Source organism: Pleuronectes platessa, chromosome 15, assembly GCF_947347685.1.
Source record: "Pleuronectes platessa chromosome 15, fPlePla1.1, whole genome shotgun sequence".
Taxonomy (NCBI): Eukaryota; Metazoa; Chordata; class Actinopteri; order Pleuronectiformes; family Pleuronectidae; genus Pleuronectes; species Pleuronectes platessa.
This window is the reverse complement of record NC_070640.1, coordinates 1,643,392-1,655,925: the sequence shown is the minus strand read 5'-3', so window position 1 is coordinate 1,655,925 and position 12,534 is coordinate 1,643,392. Positions and strand designations below refer to the sequence as shown.

General features: G+C 43.5%; 2 protein-coding genes across 2 annotated transcripts; one reads left to right on the top strand and one right to left on the bottom strand.

Moving 5' to 3' along the window:
• Positions 1-345: 345 nt before the first annotated feature.
• On the bottom strand, positions 346-4,215 carry LOC128457393 (microfibrillar-associated protein 3-like). The gene is made up of 3 exons (XM_053442060.1): positions 4,044-4,215; positions 3,203-3,496; positions 346-2,361 (listed from the first exon to the last, which is right to left on the bottom strand). The coding sequence occupies exons 2-3, from the start codon at positions 3,444-3,446 to the stop codon at positions 1,604-1,606; spliced, it is 1,002 nt and encodes a 333-aa protein (XP_053298035.1). The 5' UTR covers positions 3,447-3,496; positions 4,044-4,215; the 3' UTR covers positions 346-1,603.
• Positions 4,216-7,137: 2,922 nt separating this feature from the next.
• Positions 7,138-12,224, top strand: fam114a2 (family with sequence similarity 114 member A2; the record flags this gene model as incomplete). The annotated part of the gene is made up of 13 exons (XM_053441968.1): positions 7,138-7,329; positions 7,711-7,810; positions 8,109-8,210; positions 8,296-8,393; positions 8,700-8,834; positions 8,990-9,154; positions 9,267-9,390; positions 9,482-9,567; positions 9,770-9,868; positions 10,299-10,423; positions 10,526-10,598; positions 10,723-10,776; positions 10,911-12,224. Coding segments are annotated over 13 exons (1,455 nt in total), but the record flags the coding sequence as incomplete, so codon positions are not given.
• Positions 12,225-12,534: the final 310 nt, after the last annotated feature.

Genomic DNA, 12,534 nt, shown 5'->3' with positions numbered 1-12,534 from the left:
CCTCTGATCTATTGTATATGCTATATTGAAATTAACAATCCCTTCACTTAAATTAGCATCTATATGACAGCCAAAAACACCAATAATCTTATTTTCATATAATTCGAAATTAAATCAGGCATTAAGGGGTTAAACATGATATAGATGTTTTCTTTTTAAATGTCAGACTTGGTTCTAGATATTTTTCTTTTATTCGTTCATACTTGATTTATTCATTCTTTACTTTTACACCTTCAATAACATCCGGTGTTGATCACCAGCTGTTAGTGCAGTGGGTGATGTTTAACCCAGCAGCGCCACCCAGTGGTTTATCAGCAAAGAAAGAGGCGGAAAAAAGACCAGAGGTTTTCATTTTTATTTTTTTTTATTGTCAATTATGTTTTTTTCTGCTGCTGTCAGATGAAAAACAGCTGATTTACGTCCCTGAGAAGCAAAGCCTTTAAAACATCTAAACACCATCGAACCATTTCACACGATAACATCACACATAGCAAAACACAACAGAAGCATTTTGTTCAACCAGAGTCGACACGTTGTGGAACTGATTGTTTACAAACCAAACATGATGTGATTTTATTACAAATCTCTGAAAGTCGAGTTTTCAAGTTTTCATTGGATTTAAAAACTTTCCTTTATCGTCTGTTACCTCCAGAGCCTGAAAAACCACAGCAGCTGTTTCGATCTGAGGTTTTCAAGTTCTGATGTATAAAATGTAAAAACCCTGACCTGATGAATAAAGACACTCAGAGAATAACATCATCTCTTCAGGAAACTGGGACTTGAATAACATTTGGACTGAACGACAGCGTCTGGCGTCTTCCTACCGAGGAACAAAGAGATCAAAGACCTGCTGCTGCTCCGAGCTGTGATCCTGTTTGATGCCACGTGGATCTGTGTTTGACCCGCTGACCTTTCTCCAGGCACGAGTTAAGGTGACACAACTGTTGGATTGACGAAAGACTATTAAAGACAAAATTGTCAAAAACTACGTGAGATTTTTTTTACAGCAGGAACAAGACTGAGCAAATACAAGAAAGAAGGATTTTCACATGATGTCATGATGTCAAACATCAAACCTGAGTAGAGCTCAAACAGTTCCTTTAATGCAAACAGCACGAAATCACACACACACACTCGTTTATACCGGCCCTCTAAATGTGTCGGGTTTCTGTTCATCAACATCCACGAGATGTTCTCTGAGAAGTTGGTGAATCCTAGAATCTCACAGCGTCAAAGAAAGTGAAATCCTGGATTCACCGGGAGTTCTTCCCTGAGCCGTGGGCCATCGATCACCTGACCTGTGGAAATCAAATCTGACAAACACCTGGACGTGGGGGGGGGGGGGACAGGATGTCGATGGCGGAGGTAAAGATGTTATGGAGGGAATTCAACTACTACACCGAGAGAGAGAACTTTCATTTGATTCATTTTGGATTATTTTTACGTATTTTATCTTTTCTTCTATGTCAAACAAGCCAATTTTCCGATTTGGGGCCAAAGATTCAACAAGACGAGGAATCAATGAGCAGAAAAAAGCAACAAACCACGACACCTCTACTTTCTAATGATCCGTTCAGCTCTACTTCTCAGGACACGTCTCCTGCTACACGTTGCTCTCCATGGTCACATGTGTCTGTGAACCGGCTGCGAGCGTCTCCTCCTCTTTATTCTCACCGACAACCTTCTCAGAAACGGCGTGGACGGACACTTGGACGGCGACGTCTCCATCGTTCCCTCGCCGCTCGCCGGACAGCAGCGCCTCGCACACGTCCTCGTCCTCTCCGCTCTGCTCAGAGCACGGCGGGCCTATAGCTGGTCGGTTCCCCGGTATCACCGCCCTGACCGGCTCCGCTCGGCCTGACGCGGCGTTTCCCTTCTCCGCGTTCTCCTCCTCCACCGTTCGGCAGTTCATGATCAGCGGCGGCAGCGGGACGCTCCGGGCCAGCTCCTCCATGTGACGGGCGAACTCCATGGTCTTGTACTGCGTGACCTTGGCGAGCTCCAGCGTCTTGGCCGACGTGATGATGGGGATGCGCTTGGCGACCTCGAGCGCCTTCTGCAGCTTCTCGGCGCCCTCGGTGCGGAAGAACTCGTTGATGGCGTTCTCCGTCTTCTTGAGGTGGCTGCCGACCATGCAGAGCCGCGCCACGTTGAGGATCATGATGATGGTGAAGGTGATGAGGCAGACGATGACAAAGTACAGGCCCAGGCCGCTGGAGCTGTAGGCCACCCGCACCGTGACCGTGTAGTTTCTGGTGGCGCCACCGTCACTGGTGGTTACACAGGTGTATCGGCCTCGGTCGTCGAAGGAGAGCGAACTGATGTTCAGGGAGCCGTTCTCCTCGATCTGCCACTTCTCACCTGAGGAAACACCACAAGGAAGATGAGAGCTAAAGACACGTGGACACGCCTCCTCGTTAAGAGACGAGTAGAGAAGCTGCTCTTGATAAAAACTGCTTCTTCAATCAGCATCATCTCCACAGGTCATCAAACCCAGTGAACTCATCACATCTCAGTTTGACTTCACTGCATTTAAACTCTTCCACCGCTGATTTCATGTGTTTGATCAGATTCAACAAACAACAAAATCATTTCACTCTCAAACAGAGATTTACTGAAACGATGAAAACACGAGTTCACTGACGGTTAAAGACGACGATGAAGACGAGGGAAACGAGTCATCAAGTGATTTGATGAAGATGAGACTGAACGTTCACATTAGATTACATTTAAATTCAAGAGAAGATTTGACAAGTAGTCAATGTTTGCTTTGTTAAATTAAACAAAGCATCATGTGACGAATATATTGACTTTATTATTATGATCAAAGAAGCATTTGGGAATTAATATGATGAGGGTTAGGGTTAATATAACTGTTTGACTTCTGTTACGTTTCATGTTAAAAAGTTAATCTATAGAAAATCTTGTTGTCTGGTTGTTTTTTAATGTTATGGAAAAGGAGAAATTGAATCATAAATGTTTATTTCAAACCAGATCTTTTTGTTTTTTTAACTTAACTTAAAGAAGATGATTCACCAGATTGATTCAAAGTGCATGAGTTGTTTCTCTTGGCCTCTTGAAGTCACATGATGGTGAATGACTGTCTTAATAATAATAAGATAATAAGTATTTAGCTCCTTCACATGTTCCCTGTATGAAAGCCGACTGTGAGGTGTTAACTCGACGTGTTTCCTTCTCTCACCTGCTTCCCCCCCCAGCTCGGCTCCTTGAGGGCTGAACCACTTCACGTCGGCGTGGCCTCGGGTCACGTTGCACTCGATCAGGGCGTCCGAGCCCTCCTTCACCACCATGACCCGGTCGGAGGGGTCGGCCACCATCCGTGCAGGGGACCAGGCGTCCTCGTCCTCTGATTGGCTCGGAGCTGCCTGTGCCGCCCGGCCACAGAGCAGCAGCAGCAGGACGGAGAGAAGCGGGCGTGAAGACATGTCGGGGGGGGAGCTCCGGCTGCAGCTCTTCACATGGAGAGGAGACGAACCTGCAGAACAGGAAACGTCAGGAGCTGATGTGCAAACACAGGAACTCCGGTTCTGTCCGGTTTCTTCTTGCTGCTCGGTTTCATTCTCCTCGTCCTCCTCCCCCTCATCACAACTTATCAACAACAGTTTACATTTTAGAGGAAGAACCTGTGAATTATCTTGATTAGATTATTTTTACCGTCTCAATCTTTAGCTGAAATAATGTAAATGTGATAAATAAGAAACTATCACTGGTGTTTGTTGTCGTTTATTAAAAACAGGATGATAATATGATTATGATTATGATTCTGTGCAAAGCAAATGAAGCAGCTTGAACTTTAAATTGAAGAAAAACTGTAATCTCGTTTTTTTATATAACATCTCGAGGTCTCACTGGTCAAATGAGTCTATAGAGAGTGTAGCCATACATTAAACATACCATAATATCGTTAACTCACGTGACTTGACGATAAATGGTTGATTTAATAATACGGTTGTAAAACCCTTTAACCCACACACACACAACAACAGCTTCTCCACGAACAGACAGAAGCAGTCGATTCTCACCTGTTCCTCGGACCCAGATCAGTTTCAAACGGATGTTATATCTTCATCCACCGTCACAAAAGCTCCATCTTGTTTTAAACCCGAGTTTTAATCTGTAACTTGAGTTTAAAACAAAGAAAAAACGCGATGTGTCCGGTCACTTCCTGGTTCGGGGCCGGTTTGAGGGGCAGTGGGCGGGGCTTGGCTGTCACGTCTTCCTGCTGCTCACAGGGAGATGACTTCCCCTAGTGGTGGGGGAGAGCAACACACGGTGTAATCCGTGCTGAGTTATGATATTTAATCATTAAATAAGATCCAATTTGATATTTTTGACTCAGTCTTTGCAATTAGAAATTAATTAAACTAAATTATTCATTCACGTGCTTAAAAAAACTGTGCAGTCAGAGTAATGGTGACGATTACAATGTTTGTGATATTCAACTGTATAATTTCTTTATTGTTTTTATTATTATAAGTATTTTGTAAATTTGATAACACGTTTTATTTTGACGGGGCCGGACGTCTTGTTTTAATCTTATTTTTAGTTTTGGACGTGATTACTTATTTCATCAAGTGGTATGAAATTCCCGGAAGTAGAATACTTAAGCCGTCAAAATAAAACAAATGTAGCATGTTACACATTTAAAAGGTGCAATTATATCAATAGAAATGCAGCCTAAGCTTGTTTTGGCATCTAGCTCTTACAATATAAATCTATTAAGAACATTTCATTCTAAAAACAACCTTTATCTTGGATGTATTCTGAAGATTTAATGTACTTTGAAAGTACCAGCCGGACCTGGAGCTTCCTGATTTGGCTCACTTCACTTCCTGCCGAGTGAAAACAACATGTGACGTGGCTGAAGCTGCTGAGGAGAAAGAGACAGAAACACAGATAATTTCTCTGATCTGATCAAAACCTTTAAAACCTTCAACTTGTCAGATTTGACCCTTAAACTGAAACAAGGAGGAGAACCACTTCCTGTCGCTGGTTCAGTGCAGGGGAGGGGTTAGCTGCGAGCTAGCTGCTAGCATCGAGTCCTGACAGCTGAGGGAGGAGAAGGTGAGTTTACAGAGAATCAAAGTGTTCGAGCTTCAGTTTGAACTCGTGTTAGTTTAGAATCAGTAGAAACAGAAGAAGCAGCTTCAAGGCGACAACTGGAGCTTCTGCTCAAAGTCAAGGAGACGAACCAGGCATTAGCTGAGGTGTTAGCATCCTCAGCATCTGCCCCTGGCTGCTAATGTTCTGTGTTTATTAAATACTCATCTAAATATATGGCTTATATAGTTATAGATATATACGTATTTTACTGCATATAGCATACATGTCTATGTTTCCCTAGTGTCCGTGGGGTTTGCTTAAGGACTTTATGCACAAATATATTATGTATAGTAATTTGGCTTCTTCTGTGAAGGAACATGACTGTGTGACATTGACAGTGAAATAGGCCTAGCTTGTTTTTTGTAAGGAAAATGACCTAAATCTCCTCATGATGGCTCTATTCTATGGTTTATAGAACATAATTGATGACTTTGTAGATATTTCATTCGTTTAATGGGTATTTTAATGGCCAATTCAACAAAAACAACGGAGAACTCTTAAATATGCAAATTGTTCTAATAATTTTGGCCACCACTGTATATATATATTTTCTTTATTGTTTTTTTAAATATTTTGACTCAACTTGTATTGTTTTTGAAAATTCTCCAGCTGCAGTCATCATAAACATCTGTATAACTTCATTCTGATGAAATACATACTGATGAACACAATGATATCGAGATACAGAACCTTGTGTTTTGATGGCGTGTAATCATATATATATATCATAATTAATACGTCACGCCACGGTCACACTGTGTGAAGAAGAATCAATCTTTGAGGTGGTTTTTATCTCCATCTTGTTTATGACACTCATCTCAATTGCACCCACAGACTTTTATGTTTGTCTGGTCATGATACACCTTTGTATCGATTTTTGTGAAGATCGGTCAATGTGAATGCGTTCCAGGGGGCGCTGTTGAGCTATTTAGCTACGCCCATTGAAAATTACTCCAGAATATGAAATTTGTCAGCCCTTTCTAATTTTCTTCAAACTGTGGTATTGATTTGAGCACGTTAAAGCCTCAAAAAGCCAATTCATTTGCCTGAAAAAAATAACTAATCCTTACAATTTCAATAGGCCCTCCCACTGTCTCCTACTGTTCGGTGCTCGGGCCCTAATAATGTTATCATAGTTTTTTATACAGGACATTTCTCACGCTGTTAGAAATTGAAGAATTGAAGGTAAACAAATGTCATGTCATGTCTTGTCATGGGTCAGGTCATGGGTCAGGTCATGGGTCAGGTCATGGGTCAGGTCATGGGTCAGGTCATGCCCCACCTCTCTACAACATTTCATGGAAATCCGACGCAGCAGTTTATTTTGTCACTCTGCTAAATAACAAACAAACAATAACATAACAATGTAACAGATAATAGCATTTTAAAAGTCACACTATATTCGGACGGAAGTGTAAAGATTAAATGTTAAAAACAAGAAAAGAGTGAAATGAATAGAGTATTCAAAACTCAAACAGAAATCTCCATATTGATCATTGACTAGTCCACTGGTCTGTCGTCAGGTCACTTCAATGCAAACCTGCTCTTCACTAACTTCACTGGGTTTTGTTTCCAGTCGACAGGAAACCAGATTAACCTTTGCTCTGTTTGCAGCTGTAAAGTTCAGATTCTGTGCAAATGATAATTTCCCTTGTTGTTTTCTTTCTCTCTGAAGTTATGCACTAAGACATTAAGATGTCTGACAGTGAAACTACAGCAGCCGAGGCTCCACAGGTGGCAGCCGAGGCTCAGGACGCCGCTCCCACCGAGACGCCCGGCGGCTCCTCGCCCACCGAGACGCCCGGCGGCTCCTCGCCCACCGAGACGCCCGGCGGCTCCTCGCCCACCGAGACGCCCGGCGGCTCCTCGCCCACCGAGACGCCCGGCGGCTCCTCGCCCACCGAGACGCCCGGCGGCTCCTCGCCCACCGAGACGCCCGGCGGCTCCTCGCCCACAGAGACGCCCGGCGGCTCCTCGCCCACCGAGACGCCCGGCGGCTCCTCGCCCACCGAGACGCCCGGCGGCTCCGCTCCCACCGAGACGCCCGGCGGCTCCTCGCCCACAGAGACGCCCGGCGGCTCCTCGCCCACCGCACCTGAGGTGGCGACTGACGTGGCCCCGACGAGGAGAGCCAGGAGGAGGCCGGAGCCCAAACCTGCAGCTGAAGTACAGGAGACGCAGGAAGTAGAGGAGCCGCCACCGAAGGTAGTGACGATATAATATCAGTCTTTAGTACTAAAGGAAACTACATATAATCATTAAAACATACAATTACTACGACTCTGCTAACCTCCCTGCTCCTGACATATTTCTGGGAGGGGCTACATGGTTCTGTCAATCAAAATATCCTGCTTCAACTTCCTGCTCTGTTCACTTTGCAATGCAGACCCTAAGTAAACTTTGCTCATGGATCTGTGATACTCTGCATTCATTATAATAAGGTTTATTATAATGAATTCTGAGTAGGAGGTTGTTGACAGGTTGAAGTTATCTTTTATTGTTTACCATAAATATTTAATCTTCAAAGATCTCTTCTCTTTCTTTTCTAATCTCTCTCTCTCTCTCTCTCTCTTCCGTCTCCATCAGACACCCAGTGAGTCGACTGTGTCTCAGGCAGGATGGGGATACTGGGGCAGCTGGGGAAAGTCCATCTTATCCACAGCAACATCTACTGTGGCCACTGTGGGTGAGTATCAATACACTGGGATTAACCTCCTCGGCCCAGTTGTCTCACAGTCACATGATGAGAGTTGAGTTAAAGCTTCAACAGTTCAAAACAGTTACTGAGCTTTTTCAGAAACAGTTTAACGAGGTCCCTGATGCTACATAAACAAAACCCATCAAATCTGTTGTTTTAAAGGACAATGTGATTTAATGGGTTTTAGATACATAAAAAAATAAAGTTAATATACAATTAAATACTTTGAATTGAAGCCTGAATGAATGTGTAGTGTTTAAACTAGCTCTGTGTGGTGTCTCTGCAGGTCAGGGCCTCAGTCAGGTGATCGAGAAGGCGGAGACGTCGCTGGGAATCCCGAGTCCGACCGAACTGTCGGCGCAGGTGGAGGAAGAGGAGAAACAGCAGGGTGAGAGGATCTCTGGTGTGATGATGAAGAACATCATGAATGTTCTTTTGTGTGAACACTTTCTCACAGCTTGTGTTTTGTTTAGCTTCTTCTCCTGAAGGTGACGCCAGCAGTGAGACGGACGGAGCTGTGGGAGGGGCCATGGGAATGTTCTCATCGCTCACCAGCGTCGTCCAGAGCACAGTAAGCAGACGTTCAATAACCTATATGTTCATTTTCATAAACATACATAGTCTCACAGACTAACCCTTTTCTAAGATTTATGGTTAAACTGTAAAATATGAAGCAACAGTTACATTTCTATGTCATAATGGTTCGAAAATGACATCATAGAAAACATTTTCACATTGTTTAAAAACATATATAAGCTGATATATCAGCATCAGGGGTTCCAGTGACATTATCTTCATATTTGCCTCACAAACCCAGATAGAAATAACTTCCATGTCAGTCACTAATTTTGCTTCTCACACTGAAACCTGGTCCCAGGGGAAGACGATGATTTCCGGAGGCCTGGACGCTCTGGAGTTCATCGGGAAGAAGACGATGGACGTGATAGCAGAAGGTGACCCCGGCTTCAAGAAGACCAAAGGCCTGAGGTTCCACAACTCCACTCTGTCACAGGTGGGGATGAACGAGAGATTTAATGCATCTACCTCAGGTTGAGAGGACACAGTGTGGAAGGAAACATTATTCCATGGTTCCTCTCTGCTGCTCTACCTTGACCCAGTTTGCCTGAGTTCTGTCTCCCTCACCTGTCGCTCTGTCTGGTCTCCCAGGTGTTGAGGGAGGCGAAGGAGCAAGAGGAGCTGCAGACGGCCGAGGGGGAGGCGTCAGATTCTGAGAAGAAGGTGGTGGCTCACTACGGGATGCTGTTTGATGAGTTTCAGGGTCTGTCCCACCTCGAGGCGCTGGAGATTCTGTCGAGGGAGAGCGAGTCTAAGGTACAATCACAATCTGGTTTCATAACACAACACCTGCTGAGGCTATGAGATGTTGCTTCTGTGTGTTATTTTAGATTGTGTGTTGAAATCCTCACATGTGACCGTGTTTCAGGTGAAGTCGGTGCTGACGACCCTGTCGGGGGAGGAGCGGCTGCAGCTCAGGAAAGAGCTGGAGAGCATCAGAGAGTCTTTCTCCCTCGTGGAGTTCGATGACGAGGACGTGGACGAGCAGAAAGGTGACGTCTCCGTGAAGACGCCAGAGCTGCACGAGGAATTCAAGGTCGTGGAAACCTGTCAAAGTGACGATTGTTGGTTTTCTGATTCCAGATGAGGACGGCTCCGAGTTCGAGGAGGAGTTAACGAAGGCGCTGGACGGTCTCAGTGTCTCGGCCACAGCCGGGAAACTCAGCAAAGTACGAGTGATGAGACGTTTCTGAGATCGGATCCTATTCCTGATCGCTTGTTGTTGAGACAATCATAGATGTGTTGTTGATTGAGGCTGTGATTTGTGTTGTGGATCCAGTTGTGTCTCATTTTACTTGTGGTTGTGGGACGTGTTTATTTTGTGTAGCTTCCACTTACAGATGTCCACTTCCATCTGTCCCCCCCCGACAGGCCTGTAAGAGCGCGTCCAGCCTGATCAGCGAGATGAGCCGACCCGAGGAGGAAGGAGAAGCTGGAGAGGAGCTCGTGAAGAAAACAGCTTCTGTAGAGGTTAGTCAGAATTCACTGTGTCTCACTGAGGAGGTCTCACTCTGATTTATTTTAAACAGTTCATACTTCAGACTCTGGATCTGTTTTGGCAGAAAGTCTAATTTATTCATCTCGAATCAAATTAAGAGAAAACACTGAGCCACAAAGCTGCTATTGATTGTTTACAGCAAATAAGAAAGATTAATGGAGTTTCCATTTAATGACACTATAACAAACACATCCAGACACTCTAATGGAAGATCAATTATTTAATTACTTTGCTTTTTCAATTTGCCGTTTAATCCATTAAATATCAAGATACCGTGAGAATGTCTTCAGATTGTTGTTATTGATTTTTAAAAGTGCTGCTGATTCATTTTCTTTTTGACTAATTGACAAGTGGCTTCAGAGTTCTGTGAGACTCACTGGTTTGTTATGTGGATCTGATCAGGAGGTGCACGCCGCCGCCATCAGGAGCCTGGCGGAGCTGACGGCTCGGTCCATCGAGCTTTTCCACAAACTGGCCGAGATGATCCTGTTCTCCAGCGGCAGCACCGAGGCCGGCGTCCTGTCACAGTGAGGAGACGCTGCAGCGACTTTACAGGCAGAAGATGCTGAACCTGTTTTATCTGCACTCTGACTCACTGCACGTGGTTTTGATTTTTTGTGTGTCCTCAGGTTAACGGTTGTTCTGTGTAGAGAAATCTCGCTGCTCTCCAAGAAGTTCACCTCCTGTTTGACAACTGCCGGCGTAAGTGTCTCTACTTCAACCACAGAATGTTCCCAGAGAAGAATGTGGATTTTAATAAAGTTAAAATAAGTTTTCACACATCGCTGTTGTTGTTGTAATTTGATCCAAACTCTCTGTTCCACAGTCCAATGAGAAGAGAGACGTCCTCAACCCGCTGATCACAGGCGTCTTCCTGGAGGTTTGTGTCACGTTTTCATAACAACATCTTTCAGAGACATATCTGTGTTTATGTTAAAGATGTTCAGTTTTCCCAGTTGGATTATTATCTGCATGATGCTTCCTGTTGACATGTGTTTTTCATTTTCCTTGCAGGCGTCCAACAGCGCCTCCTACATCCAGGACGCGTTCCAGCTCCTCAGGCCCATCCTGGAGATTTCTCACATCCAGAGGACGGCTGACTCCGCAGAGCAGTGACCTCAGGATGTGACCTCTGACCTCTGACGCCGCCCCGGCTCCAGGACTCTGTCACAGCGGATAACTGACACATCTCTAAAACTTTTAAAAGTGACCGTGTCTCTGTTCTCCAGCTCAGGACAAAAATCGATTTCACGCCTGGGAAGAAAAAGTGTGTTCTTGTCAAACAGTGTTAGACTATTTGTGCTTCGCAGGTTTATTTGTGAATCACACAACAAGGACTCGTTGCAACACTCGTTGTTGTGGAAGGGAAACAAAATGCATTTATGATAAATAAGGTTCATCCTATAGTTCTTTTATTCCAACATCTGCACTTTTTTCTGACAGATCCTGTCGTCTGGAATCTGCCTCAAAGAACAATCGACTTGTAAATTGTCAAAAACGATGGAGACACCACTTTGGATTTGTTAAAACAAACAAAGGTGTGTTTGAACTAAATAGATATTAAGATATGTATTTGGTTTTCTATGCAGATGTTTCTTAAATCATGTCATCCAGGATATTTACTGGTCCTGGAGCTGAAGGTTATTTTTCTTTAGGGACAAAGAGAAGGAATGAAGGTTCAGTTTTAACATGTGTTAGTCAGGTCTATGAGGGAAAGACACTAGTGACAGCATTGTGTGTTCAAATAACAAACTCGTTCCTTTTCAGACTTGTTCTGTTAAAGACGAGAAACTTGAGGGAAACGTTCCTGATTTAATCTGAACATCCAAAAAAAGAACTTAAAGAAGCTCCAGCTCTGTAAAATCAGCTGAAATAACAAAACCGCTCAGATCTTTATTTACACGGAAGAAATTGTATATAGTTTAATTTCTTAATTTCAGAATTGTGCAACACTTTATTCTCTTAAAAACTTGAATTTCCCTCCCCATCTTCTCCCTGATTAAACTTTGTTAAAGAAAAGTAAAACATTGTGATTGATGCCATATCTAAGAAGAGGCTTCACTGAGAGTCCGGCTTCTTATGTGACTAGTCCTCTTGTAAATGTCCAATGTCCACCAGGAGAAAAATCCATCTCTTCATTCTAATTTTATATTCAGAACTTCAGGTGTTTACGTATCCGACAGAGAAGCTTCTATCTGCTATGAAGATTATTATGATCGTCTCTTTTTTAGCAAGTTATCTTCCGGTGGATTGTTTGCCGTGTGACGTGGACATGAAGAGTGATCGACAGGTGTTTGAGACTTTCAAATAAATGCTGTCACAATGTCATTTGTGTGTGTGTGAGTTTGTAAATTACAAGTTTAGTAGACTGAGGCTTTTTGTTTTACATCACAGTATGAAAAACTGTATGAGTTTTTAAAATGCTATCTTTTAGCAGCTTGATTTATTTGAAAGTGACAATTCACATTAACTAATATGCAACAGCAGTCCCACGTGTAAATGTGCTGGATTTACAGCCTTTACTCGCCTTAATAGTAAATCCACAGAGTGTCTTCAGAAAAAAAAAAGATAAATAAATGAAAGATAAGTTAAAGGATGAAGTAAAAGAATAAATCTAAAAAATCAAAACTTCCAGACC